General features: G+C 39.2%; 1 protein-coding gene across 2 annotated transcripts; it reads left to right on the top strand.

The window, feature by feature from the left end:
* Window positions 1–4,048: 4,048 nt before the first annotated feature.
* Window positions 4,049–18,184, top strand: DIPK2A (divergent protein kinase domain 2A; the record flags this gene model as incomplete). 2 transcript variants are annotated; one of them, XM_084292361.1, is made up of 3 exons in its annotated part: window positions 4,049–4,702; window positions 12,562–12,865; window positions 15,410–18,184. In XM_084292361.1, the coding sequence occupies 3 exons, from the start codon at window positions 4,049–4,051 to the stop codon at window positions 15,739–15,741; spliced, it is 1,290 nt and encodes a 429-aa protein (XP_084148487.1). In that variant the 3' UTR covers window positions 15,742–18,184. The 2 variants fall into 2 exon arrangements, with proteins under 2 accessions (XP_084148487.1, XP_084148488.1); XM_084292362.1 differs by having other exon boundaries at window positions 4,594–4,795.
* Between the last annotated feature and the right edge of the window lie 823 nt (window positions 18,185–19,007).

Below are 19,007 nucleotides of genomic sequence, written 5' to 3'. Positions count from 1 at the left end.
GTCACTCTGAGATTCATTTGTAATAATAGTGGCTTTCGTAAAGAAATATGCAAAAGTTGCCAACAGCATTCATGTAGTTTCTTGTATTACAGATTTTCACCATTTATAATAAGATAACTTCATTAACAGATGCACAGTCACCAATGAAAGAATGCGATTGATAAATTAGAGAGTTGTTTTTAGTTCTTTTCTTGCAATCTGAATAATTACTTGTAAAAGAATCCTTTGAAATCAGTGATATCAGGCCCAGGACAACACACTAAGAGTCCAAGCCCATGTCCAATCAGTAATCCATTAATTTTGTCTTATCGGGTTCATATGTGACATATGAACATATGTGACCTGACATATAAGACAATACAATCTGAGTACATTTCAGGAGTGCAACATTTTCATGACATGACAATTCTGATTTCTAAAAAGCAAAACTTGCAAATTGATCGTTCAGTGTTATACAGGAAGAAAAAAGTAATAATAATAAAAAAAACCCTCTCCACAGGCAAACCCGAAAATCCATGTTAAGCAATGATATACATTTAAACAAATGGCATTTATCAAGTGCTAGATAATGCACATAGAACTGCCTAAACAAAATCAAGCTACAGGTAAGTGTAGCAAAATTTCTGCACTGAAATAAAAGAATGTATGTGATTTGGAAATCTTTTATGGAAAACTGTGCTGTAAAGTCCGAAGATGAAAACACAAAATAATTCTTTGAGAGGCTTCAAAATTCCAATGAGAAACTAATTAAAACAGACTTCACACAATAACATAAACACTGCCACCTTATTGTTACAAAAAGAATTTCATACTGCATGAAATTAGAATAAAAACAGACGTTGACCTTCAAGGATAAAAATAATGATCACCTTTGATTTATACTTGAAAAGGTGAGGAAGGGAGAATTTAAAAATGCTTTTGCATATTTTGATATTCAAGTTTGGTGCTGTAATCAGCAAATGTGCAAATCATGATGATAAAGCACATTTGCTTGAAGTTGATTCAGCAAAATAACATAATGTTATTCAGCTGCTCAAAGCATATAATACTTAGCAATTAAAAGGAAAAAGAAATTGAGGAAAAATGCCAAACTGCTCAAGGCAAAAATTCTACAAAGCCAGTATATCTGTGTTATGTTGCTGCACATACAGTATGTTATGGGCATGAAATTCAAGTTAATTAAAGACTTGCTGATTATTTATAGAAAAAAGTAACGTTATCACTTATTTATCATTTTTGCTCGTAATCTAAGCAGGAATTAATATTGTATATAGACAATTAAAACACTGTTTTACCGGAATTGTTTACCAGTAAATGAAGGATACTACCTCCCAGTTCTCATGTAACAGATTAACCTACAACACCTTTTATGTGATATTTTTTCCAGAACTACATACTAATTTCATTTTGCTGTACAGTAAATGATACAACATAGTAAAAGAGTTTTTGAATCCACTGAAGGTAGAACACAGAACACAGGTTATGCTACGTATCCTCAGGCAGTTGTGAACAACCCTCTTGGTTGCTGAGAGAACTGAGATAGGTGGTTGGATGCACAAACAGATTACACAGCTTAACTGTATATCCAGATTTCTGCAAGTATGTTATGTTCTCTTTTCTCCCTAGAGACCAAATCTGAAAGATGTCTGAAGATATTGAATGTAGATTCTGTAGATATCATCCAATGTAATACTGCAAAATACTCAGAAATTTGAGGCATGCCCATTGCAGCCATTCCTGCGACATATGCTTCTGAACTCTGTATATGTGGTCAGTCTGATGCACAGCATGGAAATAAGTGAACTCTGATTATAAATGTGCAGAACTTGCACTAGTTGTTCTTTTGAGCACGTCTTTCAGACTTGCCTGGTTAAAGCTGCAGCTATCCCTATTTAGAAAGTGGCAAAATGATTATGTGACTGAATGTGGGAATGAGTCTAGTTTAAAAAAAAAAAAAAGTCCACTTACATTCAAGGTCTATGCATAACTCCAACATGAGATTGTGATTGAAGGCATAAAAAAAACATATATGGAACTAACAATAACAGGAAACTGTTAGAATGATGCTTCACAACACACAGCAAAACGAGACCTCACTGCTGATCTACTGACCTAAGACCTGTGTGACTAAACTAACCTGCTGTGCATCGGAGATCTTCATGCACTTGCTCTGCACTGATGGTCTGCATTTTCATTCTAGTCACTGGAATCTTTGATGAATTACATTGTCATATATAATGAAGTCTTCACAGGAAAAACACTGTAGTTTTTGAACTTAGTCAGAAGAAAGCAACTCTAGAAAAACAGAATTTGAAGTGCATGTATTATAGTGCATGATCTAGTTTGTTTTGCACTCCCCTGCACCTTGAAATGGATTCCCCTCCCCTCTTGAAATGGCTCATTCACAAATCATGCTTTTTAAATTACAAGCTCCATATATCATTCCCAAAGAATTATTTTTGTTATCAAGTGCTCTTCCTCCTTTGCTTTTCCTTGGTAACTCTGTCTCTACTTTACTTTTCAGCCTTAAGCAAAATATGTAAATCTGAATTACAGCCACACTGTATAAAAAGGCAGCCTCTACCTTCCTTAATCCCTCAAAAAGTATCCCAAGTATCCCCAAAGTCTCCTACAAATACCAACAAAACCAGAAATATTAGCAACTTTTATGTAGCTCAGAGCAATTATTTTATTTTTATTTTTTAAGCATCATCTTTATTTATGGATTTACAATGCAAAAGGCCTTAAGAGCACTACATTGTTGCTGGAAAAAAAAGTATTGGTTAAAGTATTTAATAGCTTCTTTGTATGTAAAATGATGTTTCCATCTAGTAAAGACTAAACTGTTCTGTTAACATTCAGAAGAATCAAGCTGTTTATATCCAATTAAGAAAGCTTGAGAAATAAGAATCAAGTAAGCAATGTATAACTAAATGTAAATTCAATATATTTGTTTATATCTGGATTTCTTAGTGACTTAATAGACAAGTTCCAGTAAGTATTGGTAGATGAAAAAAACCACTACCAGCGTGTAAAGAAGGCTGACCATGTTTGTCTACTGAAATTGGAGTTTATATCCAGAAAAAAATCAGCTCAGCTTTCAGGATCAGTGTGTCCATGGTAAAGACCTGAGTTAGGGTAAACTGTATGTATGTATGTACGTGTACTAGTGACTGGGGAGCGCAGAAGACGGGCTGGCGCCCCCTTTTCAGCCACAGATCGGAGGACCCGGCCAGTCCCGGACTGCCGTGAGAAGCTTCGGGGCCCCGCGTCGTTCTGTGAGGAAAAGTGGCGGGGGGCAACGGCGGGCACCACCCCGCGCTGCCGTCCCTTCAGGGAGAGCCGTGGCCGAGCCGCCGCTGAGGGGCAGCGCCGAGCCGTGGTGCCGCCGTGACGGGCTGGGGACAGCGTCGTGACAGGCGGGACTGTGTCGTGACAGGCAGCGATGGAAACAGCGATTGCGGGAGCTGAGGGGGGGTCGCGTTAAGGGCCGCTGACGATCTCTGACCTCCCCTCACCACGACCCGGAGAGCGGGTGAACGGCGGCTGCCAACGACATGGCGGCTACACCGCCCGCCCCTCCGCCCCATCTCCTGATGGGAGGCGGGTACCGCCCCGCCCCCCCCGAGCCCCGCCCCCGGGAAGAAGCGCGTACACCCCGCACGCGTCACGTGCAGCCAACTGCCGCGGCCGCCGCCGCTCTCCCTCCGAGGCCCCGCCCCCTCCGCGGCTGGGCGGGGCGAGGCGGCGGCGGAGGCGGCGGCGGCAGGAGGGGGTCCCTCAACGGCGGCGGCGCCGCGGCCCCTCCCCGTGGGCGTGCCCTGCCGTGGCGGCGGGCTGCTGGCGCCGCCCCCCGCGCCTTCCCCCCGCTGCCCTCCCCCGCCCGCCGTCCCCTCAGTAACTTGGCCGCCGCTCGTCGGGCGGGCGGGCGCTGAGGCGGCCAGTGCGGGTGCGGCGGGGCTGAGGGAAGGCGGGGGGGTAGGCGGGAGGGCCGGGGTCCGGGGTCCGGCCCGGCTCGGCTCGGCTCGGCTCGGCTCGGGCCGGGACGATGCTGCGGCTGGTGTCGCTGAAGTTGGGGCGGCTGTACCGCTACGTGAAGCTGGCGGTGCTGGGCAGCCTGGCGGCGGCGCTGGTGCTGAACACGCACTCGCTGCTGGCCTCGCTGCAGCGCAACGAGCTGGCGGAGCGGCGCTTCCTGCAGCTCAATAAGTGCCCGGCCTGCTGGGGCACCAGCTGGTGCCGCAAGTTCCTCAACGGGCAGCTGCGGCTGGAGAGCTGGGGCCGCCTGCGGCTCCTCGACTTCTTCAACGTCAAGAACGTGTACTTCGCCCGCTACGGGGAGCCCCGCGAGGGCAGCCGCCGCGTCGTGCTCAAGCGCCTGGGCTCGGCGCAGGAGCTCGCCGACATCGACGCCAAGATCTGCCGCCGCGCCACCGGCAGGGGCCGCTGCGACCTCCCGCAGGCCCTGCACGCCACCGAGTTCGCCAGCCTCAACGGCGACGTGCGGCTGCTCACCCCCGACGCCGTGGAGGGCTGGTCCGACCTGGTGCACTGCCCCTCGCAGCGCCTGCTCGACCGCCTGGTGCGCCGCTACGCCGAGACCAAGGACTCGGGCAGCTTCCTGCTGCGCAACCTGAAGGACTCGGAGCGCATGCAGCTGCTCATCACGCTCGCCTTCAACCCCGAGCCGCTGGTGCTGCAGGTGGGTCCCCTCGGGGCGCCCCCCGCGGCCGTGCCCCCCGTGCCTCTGCGACCCCGGGCCCTTCCCCGGCCGGGGGGGGTCGCAGCCTAAAAGGTTGGTGCCTAAAAGGAGCCCCAAATCAGCGTGCCTTGTCTGCAGTGACACGTTTTATATCCTTTAAGGGGGCTGATGGCAAATTGGTAGGCAGATTTACAGTACGTTCTAAATTTCGGGGTTTATTCAGGTTTTTAATTTAAAAGCTTACAGTAGACCGCTGTCTTCTGTGGCACCGCTTGCTGCACCCCTCACACATCTCTTCACACCGGGCAGTGCTTCGCCAGGCTGTACATCTCAGTGCCCAATGCCGCTGGGGTAACTACAAGCGTGTTGAGTGTAAGTTTGGGTTCAGCATTGTTCTGTCTAGCTACAGAGCCGTCCTCGCTTCTATCCAATTCTTTTGTTCAAAAGAGTATTTGCAAATGCATGTGAGAGCATCACTGCATGATTGCAGTCATGAACATCTGCTGTTTCTCTAGGGAGAAGGCCAAGAAATTTCCAGTGCCCAAATTTCTACTGCTGTGGGCTTTGACCTCCAGCAGATCCACCTATCGATTTATTTCTAGACAGTGTATTTATGAACTATACTAATTTAAAAACATTTTTGGCTAGCGTGCCTTCAGCCTTCTACGCACTGCTCTTGGGGCTTGTTTGCAAAGTTCCCAGCTGACTTCTCAGCAGACCTGGGGGTACAGAGTGTCGCTTCTGTTCTGCTCTAATGTTGCTCCAGAGCACTGTGAATAAGGAAACTCCACATAAATGAGAATACTAGAATTTCTTTGCTTTGCTGAGTATATTTGGAAACTTCTTGAGAATCGGTTTGTTTTGGCTGTGGTTCATACAGCTTACGGTTTAGTTTTTGAACACGTGTTCCAGAATACTGAGTGTATATCTAGGTGGCTTCAAAATTGCTCTGTATGTTTCTCCCAAATTTGTTGGGATATTGCAGCCTTTAGGGACAAAGCTTGTGGCAGAGTGACATTGCTTATTGTTGCGGGGCGCCTGAAAGGAAGCAGGCAGCACTGGCTGATTCCTGTCAGCTCCTTGATAAGTTGTGGATGAGCCCTGAGGCTTTCAGGCAAATTTGTTGAAGTGATGAAAGTCTTTGGACGCAGAACTTAACAAGGGCTTTGCCCATCAAAGCAGGTCAGATTGGTGGGAAGGAAGGCAGCTTTTACTGATCTGCAGTGTAGTCAAATTCTGGCACCTCTAATCGAATCAAAAGTGTTTTGCAGAGTATTGGAAATTGGGATGAATAAACATAGCTTGGAAAGCATTTTGAGGGAACTTCAGACCAGCTTTGTGCATTGCAGAACTTGTAAAGTTAATGTGTTCTCCAGAAGAGTGTTTGGAAACTTCGCTAATGGGTAATGAAGGCTTGAATGTCTTCCCTTGATTGGGAATGACATACCTTACCTATGTGAACCTGAGTTAATTTTCCGCAATTATGTAACACAGCACTCCTTTCTCCGCCTCTACCAGACGGATATGTAAGGGATGGATAATTCTCTGTTATGCAGCTTTATAAGATGCGAGATACTGTCTGAGAGGAGAAGTTACTGTTCAGAAGTGATAACTGGCTACTGATGCTTGCTTGTGCTTGTACACAAGATACGTGAAGCATCTTAAGGTATGTGCCCTCGCCATACTGCAGGAAATATATTGTTGTGCAAATGAGACCTGGAGGCTTCTTCTAAAAATTAGCTGTTTCTAAGAATGGAAGCCTGCATGATGTCACATGAAGAATCAGACTTTAATTACAAGGAAAAAAAAAATAATAAAATTGGTGTATTTAATTGGTGCTTCTCTTTGGTACCAGTAAATACAAGGAAAAATATTGCCATTTTTTTGCTGTGAGCTTTTTGTGAAGCACTGCTGTGACTTTTAAACGGTTGTGAATGGAAGTTTTGATTTAGACGTGGACATAACTTCTAAACTCTTGGTGCTCGGTGCATTCAAGTTCTGTGTCAATCAATGCATAGGCGCAACCAAATATAAGTAGACAGTGAATTTAAAGCCTGGTATTTGGCTGAAAAAGTCACTTTAATCATCTACCAGAACTAGTAACATGGATTTTTATTGAAGATTAGGATTTTACCTTGAAGCCTGTTTGGAATATGGATAGTCCTAAAGTGGTGGTGCTTACAAAATTCATATGGTCACAAAAGCTTTTCCTCTAGTAAGTTTTCAGGTGGGGCTTTAACCTCACCTGGTATGATAGCATGGTATTTTTCTGTTACAAGGCTATGAACAGTAGTTACAAAAAAAAAGAAGGCAAATCAAAAAACAGTTTGGTATAAATTACTGCAATCCTAATTCAGTAGTGGTATTTTAATAGCTTTCCTGTTAACATTCGTTATCCACACTTGTTAAACAGTTCCATAAGTGTACGCAGTGAAGAATTCAACCTGTTTTGGCATTTTACTTCATGAAGTAAATGGAAGGACAGCTGCATTTTTATTTGGTACAGTTTATATCTTTTCTGTGTGTTAAAGTATCATTTTTACTTTGTAAAATCTCACCAAACTAGTTAGTACTTACGTCCTTCCACATTTTTAATCTGAATTCACTTTGGAATCAAACAACCTACATGCGAGGGTTTTATTCTTTATCTATCTATCTATCTGTATTTTAAGTTCAACATGTAGGTGCTTAAGATTTAACTTCGGGCAAGTTTGGGGTTTTTCTTCCTGTTTCAAATAATCCTCTCGTACAGTAAAGGCAACTACTTCTTAGTATATTTGTGTTGCTTTCAAAGGAAAGTCTACACAAACTTTGCTGTTAAAAGTAAACAAAGTAATATTGTAAAAAGTAAAATAAGAAATTTTAAAAAGTAAAATAAGTAATGTATAAAGTAAAATAAGTAATATTGTTGTCTTTGTTTCCAGCTATAGAAGGTGGTTGTGAATTATAGCCAGAGTGCATTAATGCAGCCTTTTCTCCAACTGTAGCTTTTATCAAGGTTGTGTTTTCTCTGCAGAATCTCTATTACGAGAATCTGTAAAGGAATAATAGTGAATGTATTTATTGCATATGTAATCTACAAGTCTCAAAGACAATTATTTTTCCAGCTCTAATAACAATTCCAAGACCTATATGGAAAATAACTGTATTTCTGCATTGCATACATTGTGTAATTCATTGCTCTGCTCTCAGATGTACATTAAGGTGTCTAAATACTTCAACTTAATAGCTTAATTCTTTCAGCTTCTGATCATCACTTATTCCTTGTGTACAGACCAGCTGTATCTCTGTTCCGGGTATTGTAGCTCTCCATGAATAGTCTGTTGCCACATAACATTCTTCTGATTTCTCTGTCATCATTATTTTATTTTTTTACTACTTTTTGTTCCAGTAAGATCAATAATTGGCATCTGACAAACAGTAAAAGATGAACTGTGTGAAGTATTAGTTTAACCAAGTGTTTTAGAGAATTACTTTTCTGATCTGTACCTAACTCAGTATGAGTTATTTCCTCAAGCCATACATAACTCAGTAAGAAATGAATTCTTCTTGCCTTGGGTTTCTCGTTTATTTATTTATTTTATCATGCAGCAATTCTAGCAGTAGGCTTTCTGTAGCTCTAGTCTAAATACAGTGGTAGAATGCCATTCAGTTTTAGTGCTTGGTGCCTTTTAAGCTTTCTCCATGATTCAATTTTGGTGTTTCTGACCAATAATTGTTATGTTAAATACCAAATAGAGGTTTCAGGGCACTTACCCACACTACCTTGTGTGTCCTATATGGACTTGTAGGACTTGATTTGGTTCCCAGCTCATAGAGATACCAGGTAGTACTTAGAGGAAAGTCTTCAACATTTGGATATACTGAAATCTGATTTGTATGAAAAAGTTTAAAACCTGGTTGCCTGAGACCAGTTGCTACTTAGTTACTTAGTTGTTACTTGTTATAGTTGATTTGATTTTTTTTTTTTTTTATCACTTGCCATTTCCTATATTATTCAAATTTAAAAATCCATTGAAGCATGCACATGTGTGCTCGCACACATCACACCTGCATACCAAACACTGAAATGCCAGTATTGTCCATTTGTTTCTAGTATATCTATGTAGGGGGGAAGCTGTGGTTTATTTCCCTGCAGTATGGAAGTGAGGCTTTGTTTTAGTCTCCCACATTTTGCAAATTTCCTTCAGAAAAAAGGGCAGGCCATCTCTGCTACCAGTTCTTTGCAGTGATGCATTCCAGACTCATCACTGATGAGAAATAGATAGTGATCATTGTCTGTTGCAAACTTACTCTGAACAAACTTGTATGGGCTACAAAATAGTGTGAATGGTTAACAGCCACTCACAACATTCAGTTTTCTTCACTAAGATTCTTGCATTAAATCTTCTTGCATTCATCCCTTTCCTTGAAGAAAGGACATTTTCTACTGAAACTATGAAATATACCGTTTACAGTTCAAGTGTGTTCAGCTTGATCATTGAGCATCTTCTGAGAGGGTTTAGATGTAGGATTGTCTGTGTGGTTTTGTTCCATGGTATGTAAATTAAGCCAGTAACTGGTAGAAATGTGCGAAAATTGAAGTCGGGTAAATGAAAGGAACCTGGTTTCAATGGGATTACTAATATTTCAGTGAAACAAAATGTGCTCTTCACTGTGTGCCTGCATGTATAGGCTATCTGTCTATATAGCCTATGCAAACTCAGCAGGTGCACGAATGCTCAACTTCTGTGGGAATTTCAGAAATATTAAATAATTTGGTATAGTTGAGAATGAAATGGTTTTCATCACACTTGCATTCACAAATACATTAAATCTTCTAAATATAATATATAATACATTATGTATTATATATTATGCCTAATGTATAATATGATACATTACATCTTCTAAAAAGGATCAGTTCAGATCTGACAAAAGAAAACATCTGTTTCTAGAGTATGCTTTTTAACTTCCTCTACGTCTGAAAAGTTTCCCAGTAAAATCTGCTCTCCTAGCCTGCGTGGCTCTGGAGCTGGACTTATTTGCCTTGGTGACCAATGCAGCCTTTCTTCTGTTTGCACTGCAGAATCAACAGTGCTCTGTGAGAACTAACTCTTTTCCTTTTGAGGAAGAGCATCTTATTTAAATTGTACTTGCTGTGCCAGCTTGTGCCTGGGCAGACAGAGATTCGTAAGATGAGTTTAGCAAATGTGTTGTGGAGAGGTAGTTCTGCCATCAAGCCTTTAGAGGCATGACAAGTTGCAAGCAGTCTCCTTTGTGTGTTGCATATTTGCATATATTTTTTTACCTTTCATCATATTTAAGGTGTAGTTCTTTGTGGTTTTAACATGGAACTCAACTTTATATAAATATTGGTAGTGACATCTTCTAGAGTAGTTTTGAAAATGAAAAGTTTTTTGAGATGATACAGTGGAACAATAGCTCAAAGATGCCAATTGTCATGAGCTGTGCTGTTTTTTTTCCTTTGGATTTGACTATTAAGGTGAATTATATGCTTGATTATGATAAACTATTATTCTTTCACGTGTCTAATTGCAAGCGTTTCTGTGTTACTGCAAGCTACAATAGGCCTTACCAGCTTCAAGCTGCTCAGTTTTTCCTGCACGATCTAGTTCACAGCTCTGAGTGTTCAAAACCAGTGGCAGACTTGCCTGTCTTCTCATGTTTAGACAGATGGAAGTCAGGAAGACAAATGCATTAATAGTGTGTTTTATGCTTGGGTGAAATGATAAATTCATCCTATTAATTCTCAATATTTCTTCCGAGACTGAGACTACAGCATATCTTTTTTTTTTTTTTTTAAAAAGACCTAAGTGTGGTATTATTCCTTAGGAACAAAGTGTCCTTTGTCCCTCTGACAGGGTTTGTTTAGGGTTTTAAGGCTTGCTTGCTGAGACATCTTGTAGCTACTCTATTTAGGGCACCAAAAGTACTTTTTGGTGTACGTGACTCTGGGAACACAGTCACAGGAGTTCTGTTGTATTAATTGTTTTCCATCTTTCTGTCAGACGATTATCCATATTGCTTATTGAATAAAGATGATAATTTTAATGAGGGAAAACTTACATAGTTGTAGCTTTTCTTGTACATTACTGTATTTTAAACACTTAAAAGCGTAATTGTCCATGGTTTTCATGACATTTGTGTGTATATTCACAGAGAAAATCCTAGTGGGTGTATCAGAATTGCAGATTCATTTATCAGATGGATTTTTCTGACTGTGAGCAAGAAGATAATTTTGATCTTAAGTGTCAAATGCAAAGTTGTAACTCTTCAAATAGCATATTGAAGTACAAAATGATCTGATCAAATATTTATGCTACTAATATTTTGAGAATTAAAATAAGAACTATGTTGTCCATTACTGTACAGAAGCGTGGGATTTTAGGCTGGTATCTCTTAAGCTTTTTTGTTTCTAAAAGCAGTTTGTTTGTGGAAACCATGTTTAACAACCATACAATTTTGTGTTCATGTCTTAGTGGCTTTCAAAATTGAAATATATTTAAAAAAAATCATCCTGTTAAGTTAGTTGTAATTTTAATCAGAAAAATACTTTCAAAATAGTGAAAAACGTTAAAAAGACGAGACCCGCGCTTCAGTTGATATTATTGTCAAATTCACCGAGTGAGTGTAAAACTGCTGAATAGGGCACTTGAACATATTTTTATCCCCTTATTCGGCTGCTGGCTTGGGTAATGAAGTGTAGATGTGGCTGTTACATGCCAGTTGGAAGGGAGCCAGCACAAAGATGTTGTTTATACATGTGCAGATGTTGGCAGGATTCCCTGTACTCCTCTTGTCAAAAGATCTTTTTATTGCCACGGTGTTATAAATATATCTGTGTAACAGAACGGTATGGGGATACTTTGCTGGTACTGTTTGGGAGGTTTGCTTCTAAACAAACAAAACTGATCCAAGAATTTCTTGTTCGAAATGAAATTTGGTATACTCAATGCAGGAAGTGTAATAGATGTGTTTGGAGGTAAGTGTGCCTTGGTGACTGACACTGTGTGTTTAAATTCAGTTTAAGCCATTACATAAATCCCTGCTGATGATGAAAAGGAGTGGTCCTGTTAGCTCTTCCTGTCCCCTGCACCTGGCTGTGGAGGCCTCCCTCTGTCCCCTTTCCAGCAGCAACATGATGTGATGGGTGCTACCTCTGGCTGCTGGTCCAGCTGAGCATCAGCCCGGCAAGCACCAGCTGTGCTGCCCTCCTGGTGGCACACAGGAGAAGATGGAAATAGATGTGTCTGATGGACTGGGAGGAACATATACCCCTTCCCTTACCGTGGGAGCATGGCCTTGGTTGTGTTCACCTGCTTGTGTTTGGGAGGAGAGGCAAACAGAGTGGGACTGGAATACAGGAAATGAGAGGGGTGGAAGACAAAAGGAGTAGGGTGGTCCAAAATCATACCTAAATACAAAGAGTAGGTATTGTTGCTGTAGCACTTTGATTTGTTGCACTAAGGTGTGCTAAAATGGAGCAAAAACAACTTTTCAGGCAGTGTACTTGTTTTAGTGCAGTAGATATGTATAAAGCACCAGTAAATAAACATAGTTGATGGAAGAGCGTGCATCTGTGTATGTACGTAACGTATGTGACAAGCTCAACACATGTATTTTACCTCAGGTCCTCACGCCCTCGTCTTCAGTAGTCCATCAATGCATTTTGCACACATAAATATATTTTGTGTTGTTTTTCTTTCCCTTCCAAACTTAGAGGTATGTGGAAATTATTTTTTGCTAGTATTGATGTACGTTTACAGGTGTTTCTCTCTAAATTCTATTGAACAACCTGTTCAAGTACAAGCTGTTCTGTATTAATGAAAACTTTAAATGTTTATTTTTATTTCTAGAGTTTTCCGTCTGATGAGGGGTGGCCGTTTGCAAAGTACTTAGGAGCATGTGGAAGAATGGTGGCTGTCAATTACGTTGGAGAAGAGCTGTGGAGTTACTTCCATGCACCCTGGGAGAAACGAGTGGATCTGGCCTGGCAATTAATTGAAATAGCTGAGCAGCTGACAAATAATGACTTTGAATTTGCACTCTACCTCCTTGATGTCAGCTTTGACAACTTTGCAGTTGGACCAAGAGACGGGAAAGTGATTATTGTGGATGCAGAAAATGTTCTGGTAGCAGACAAAAGGTTAATCAGACAGAGTAAGTCTTCTCTTACTTCGCCTCTGTGTCTCTTGCTTCTTTCTCTGTGAGCACTGTATAAAAAGTATGTGTAGGTGCTAAAAAAACAAACAAACAAAAAACAAACAAAACATTTTGTTGGCTTCACAAGTAAAATATTAGTTAACAAACTAATTAGTTTTCTTCTAAAATTACACTACTAATTAGCTTGACCAATTTGTCAAATTTATGAAGCTCTGATTTTACCTGAATTTGATTTACATGTCCTGTTAATCTCTGTAATCTTGTTTAAATGTCTCTTTGGGTGGGGGTGGGAGGAGAAGTTCAGGACAGACTTAGGCAATCAGATGGATGGATAGATAGACAGATGGGCTGGCTGGCCGACTTGCCTGCCTCAGCTGAAATAGGGTCCTTTTGGCTTTTTCGATGCCTGTAAGAAGGAAGTCTTGGCATTCTGTTTGCTGATAGCAAGACAGTCTTGCTGCCTTTTTTCCAGTAGTTGCCTAGCCTGCCTCTATTTCAACTTTTCACATAGGTGCTCTGTAATAACGGAATTGAAGGGTTGGATAACTTTAGTTTTTAGTGCTGCTTCCATGTAGGAATAGCGAGAACTTGTTCATCTTTCTGCTGACTATAAATGCAGTAGTAGAGATCTTTTGATGAGGTGGCATTACATGAGTTTTTACTCCTTTTGAGCTTATAAGGAAAACTTTACAAACCTAAGGGCTGGAGACATTAAATGTGAAATCCGAGATTCTGCAGGATTTTATGGCAGTAAGCCAAGCGATTCCACTTTGCTTTGGGTGGATGGATTTTTTTTTTTTTTTCAAGCCTTGCAAATATACGTCATATGCTGTGCTACTAAATTAATTTTAATCTAAGCTCCCTGAAGATGTGCAAGCATAACACCACCACCAACAAAAAAAAGGATACATAGTTATAGAGAAGTGTGTAGATAGAAAATATACTGAATTATATGAATTTACCAAGAAAAACTTTTTATGTACTGGATATTTATTATGTTTACTTCATTTGCGTGTCTATGAATATTGAACTTTCACTTTTTTCCAACTTCTTAAAATAATATTAAGTAGGACTTAATCTTTCTAGCATGTCTGAATTGCTCAGTCACAGATGACCAAATGAACTATTAAAAAGCTGATGCATGCATGGAATAGTAGCAATTAGCATCTTGTATAAGCTGAATGCTGGAAGTGTCTTACATCTGTTGTCTAGTTCTCAGACTAATTTGGCTCTAACTAGGGTTTTGCTGCATCAGTTGTAATCTAGCAATCAGAAAACAAAACAAATGACAAGGAATTTCTCAGTTGTCATATAAGCTTGACATTTAATGCTGATTTCGTTAATCTCCTGAGAAGTTTGATTAAACAATCTGTTTGGAATGATTAATGTGCCTATTTAGATACTTGAATACGCGCACACTGTCCAGTTGCACTGTACAGTAATAACTAATTTCACTTCATGTGGTAGATTATATCCGAGTCTGCTTAAGCCTTTTTCCAATTTCTCCTGCAATGCTGACCTTTTCTTCATTTTAGGCATGCTGTTCATTGCACGAGTTTTACATGGTATTTTCATAGCTTAGCAATTATTCCTCGGTTTCTTTTTTTTCAACACTGACTTTCAGTGCACATGAGTGAGTATAGTAATAGCTCAGAGCCTACCAAGCACCGGGGAAGTTTTTCTTTGTATATCACAGTGCTCAAAGAGATCTACAAAACTAGGGGATGTTAGTAGTTAGCACTTAAAAGGCACATCTGTAGTTACCGCTTACCTGTTGTTACCAAGATAATTCCAGTGAATCTCATTTTCAGTTAAAGCAAACTTTATGATAAGACCACTAGTTGTACCTTCAAATTTTTATACTTTTAAAAAATATATGTAAAGAAATGTCTCTGCATGTTCATAAATGCTGTTTTGATTTTTGAAGAAAAAAGTAAAAATGAATAGTTTATATGTAATAAGTAAGCTTTTGTATACACAGTTTTTAGTTACTACTGTGTCTAAAGTAAGAGACTGGACCTTTATGTCAATTAATTTGCAGTGTTTGTTTTTTTTTTCTTTTGTGGTTTGGTAGACCACTTGCCAATGTTATAGTTCCTAGGCATCTGGAGAAACCAAATCTAACTGTTGCTAAAATAAATCATGTTGCTTGCTTGTTTTTTCTCTCAACTCCAGCTGCAAATCATTCTCTTGTAGTTGTTTGTGCTATATTTTTCCTTCTGGGTATGTACATGAATTTGGATTTCTTCTGTTTTATTTGCTATTTTTTTGTTCTTTTCTCTTTAGTTATTTATTTTATTTTCTTTCTGGCCTTTATTTTTGTAGTGATAGAACCATTTCAGCAGATGGGCATATCAAACTGTCAGGTGAAATCTTGGGAACTGGAACATTTAAGAGTGCCTTTAAACAGAGCTGGTTTATAGCTTAAATAGCACTAGTTTTCTGTGTATCAAGCTGCTGATTATATTCAGATGCAGATATGCTCTTTGCTCCTCTTGCTTTTTTTTTTTTTTTTTTTAACTGTCATCTTATATTTCACAGATAAACCTGAAAACTGGGATGTATGGTATGAAAGCAAATTTGATGACTGTGACAAAGAAGCTTGTCTGTCCTTCTCAAAAGAGATTCTTTGTGCTCGTGTCACTGTGGACCACAATTATTATGCTATTTGTCAGAACCTTTTATCAAGACATGCCACGTGGCGTGGCACTTCTGGAGGACTACTTCATGACCCCCCTGCTGAGATTGCCAAAGATGGCCGCCTTGAAGCCTTGCTGGATGAGTGTGCCAACCCAAAGAAGCGATACGGCAGATTCCAAGCTGCAAAAGAACTGCGTGAATACCTTGCACAACTCAGTAACAATGTGAGGTAGTCCACAGGGAAAACTTCTTGCAACACTGGCTAAAACACTATTGCAAAGACTCATAGAAAATGAAGTCTTGAACTTACGTGTTCAAAAGAGAAAATAAAGAAGTGAAACTAGTTTATCAGTTTTCTAAGTACCATAAAAATAAGATTTTATGGTATTATAATGTTCCTTTGGAAACAAACAAGGTACTTACTGAATCAAAACTTGAGCTACTATTGACTCTTCTCCTTAGCTATTTACAAGGGAGTTGGTCAAAAATGACTGTGATAGCTTAATTGACAGCTTGTGTGTCAAAGGGTACTTTACATAAAACTGCATTGGTATCACAGTTTTGTGAAGCTAATGTTCTTACTTGGAGAGTCAAGTTAGAGTGATGGTCTGTTTTAAAGGCCTTTTTCATGACATCATTGTCTCACTTTTGTGTTTGTTTAAACACCTTGAAGTGGCATTTACTTACAGGTAAATATAGCTGTCTGCATTGTTTCAAATTTAACAGGCTTTCATGTTAATGCTGTGCAGTACATTCCTACAGTGAGTGCAGGATTCCCATGTTTACTGTCTAATTTTAGGGGGTTTTACACTGTATTTAACTATGCTTAGATATTGTGTGTGTGTGTTTTTTTTTAAGGTCATCATAAACTCAAATGTTATTTGAATTCATTCATATTGAATTCATTTGATGTCTTTTGTAGTTCTACTATTGGAGATAAGACTTAAAAAGTTTTGTACAATAATTACATTATCCGTCATGCCAGTACACACACGACTGTTCAGCAGGAAATTGCAGTATGAGCAAACTCTCATTTAATAGAGATTATTTGAGAATTAAGGAGAGACTAAGATAAAAAGTTCTGTATGAATTTAAATTGGGGATAGGAGCTTGATTAAAAAAAATTCACTACTCCAGTGTAGTTGAGCATTAACCAAAGAAAATGGTTTTGTTTACTAGTTCCTAAATTAAGTGAAGAAAAAAATACTGTGCTGTAGTGAAGCTAATAATTCTCAGAATTCAAATTTCATTGGTGGTTGCTTACTGTTTGCAGAACTTATAAAGATATGCTCTTATACTAGGAGAAAACCCTAATTTGAATAAAAGTGTTGAAGACTGGCAACTTGTTTTTGCATCATTACCAACTCTGCTGAATTAAAGTCTAGTCAAGTTTACTGAATATTCATATTTTAGTTTACCAGCTAAAATGATTAAACACTATACACTCCAGACACCTTCTTCTTGAACAAAGTTTGACTATTCCCAATACAGTTAAAACTGACTTACTGAGGTCTGTGTAAATCTGAATGTCTTCTGATAAATAACATTTTATTAAAAACCTCAGTTACTGTTACAAGATCTCACTTCAAAGCTTACTTCTCAATTATTTAACTACTAAAATGCTTCATTTTCCTCAAGTCTTACTCATAAAACAATGCTCTAAGGAAATGTATGCATATTATTTCTGGTAACAATAATGAAGAAAGCTAACATTTCTTAAATGTGTGCATAAAACAATATTTCACTCAAACTAAAGATTCTGAGTAAGATAGTGTGTATGCTAATTTCAAGAGCCAAGTCTATGCAGTTCATACTGCATCAGAAGACTGATGGAAACTGTTGCTTTACCAAATTGTTGCAAGTGCAAGGTGAGGAAAATAGCAAGCTGGTGGCTCCTTCTCAAAAAGTGCAGCCATATAAAGATGTGGTGTAACTTTGATTTCTTAGATGACTATATTAAGGATATTTTAGACTTCTAAATTCTCATTTCATCATCTTTGCATATATAGTTTAATGTGCACCAGCTATTGTTTTCTGAATTTGGAGGATCAAGGCAAGGCAAGTTTAAATTTTCAGTTCTACGCTCCCCTTGTTTGAGAACTGTCCTACATACTTGCTCTGGCATATGCTGTCAGAGAATGTTTGTGTGATTTTTTAGTCATAAAATCTACTTATTTAAGAAACTAGAATAAAGCTAGGTAATGCTACCCTACCATAAAAGCCTTGACTTATTACTAAAATTGATATATTTTTTTTTAACCATCCAGCACATTTCCCAATGAGCGAGTGGAGTATGATTGTTAAAGTTTTAGAAAAAACAAACACTGCCAGTTCTCATTACTACTTGAGGCGTTTCTGTAGCTGCCAGAATGTCCTATCACATCTGCTTTGGGGTTCAGTTCCCTCAGAAACAAGTTACTAAAGCCAATTGTAAAAGGAATTTGGAATTTTAAAAAATACTACAGGGAAAACACGGAGAGCAATAAATCTTGGTCAGTTTGCACCTATCAGATATTTATTGTATGATAACAATTTATATTTTTAGTCATTGCCCATTATTATTAATGAACATGGTGAACTATTTTTGAATGAGATGTTTGGGGTTTGTATGTGCATTACAATTGTCCTTTTGTACTGTACGTTACTGTTTGATTGGAATATTTTATCAAAACTGTCTCCCTGTGCCTTTATATTACAAGAAAGTTGTTTCTGCAACTTCTAATGATATTAATAAATAATACTTTAAGAATCTCATCTAATTTATTTATTTTCTGATGTCATTTGTTTAAGATTGACTTAGTCCAGGCTGTGTTAAAAGATACATTGAACTGTTATTGTAAGTGCTCCATAGTCAACAGTGACAGCAGCAAGGAACATTATTCTTCCCCTCCTTCTTTAAAATATAATATCAAAATCATAAGTGATCTCTCAGGAATCTTTTCCTATTTGAGCTTATCAGACGTAGGACTCATTTTCTTGAAAAAAAAATCTGATTAAACCATACCTTCCAGTTTTATGAACTGAAAGATTAAATATTTTTAAATTGAACAAATTGGTGTCTTCCCTCTTTGAGGAGTTTATTTTTCCATGTATTTGGAGTGGTTCATATTGCTAGTACCATGGTCTTCCAAGTAAAATATTTTAGTGGTTTGTATGTGTATATATATGTATGTATGCATAATTCCTGATGTTTCTTATTTTCTCTGGATTTTTCAGAAAGCATTTGCATTTGAAATTAACACCTGCAGTGATACCAGAGCATGACTTTTTGAGCCTATAAATAATAGGAAGTGTCATAATCACTTCAAGTTTTGATTTTGGTTGTGTTTCTGTTGCCTCAACTTACATCTTCAGGAACTGCAAATATGCAAATGAAAACTTGTAAACGTTTCAGCTACCTCAGAAATCAAAATTAAGCCTTAAGAGGAAACTGACATGAGCAACAGCTGCATCTTTTCAACAGTTTCTGTGGTACAGTTTGATCCTGCTTGCCTTGAAC

Source organism: Netta rufina (genome assembly GCF_964035555.1).
Source record: "Netta rufina genome assembly, chromosome: 9".
Classification (NCBI taxonomy): Eukaryota; Metazoa; Chordata; class Aves; order Anseriformes; family Anatidae; genus Netta; species Netta rufina.
Note: the sequence above shows the minus strand (reverse complement) of the source record. Positions and strands in the feature narration are given on the sequence as shown.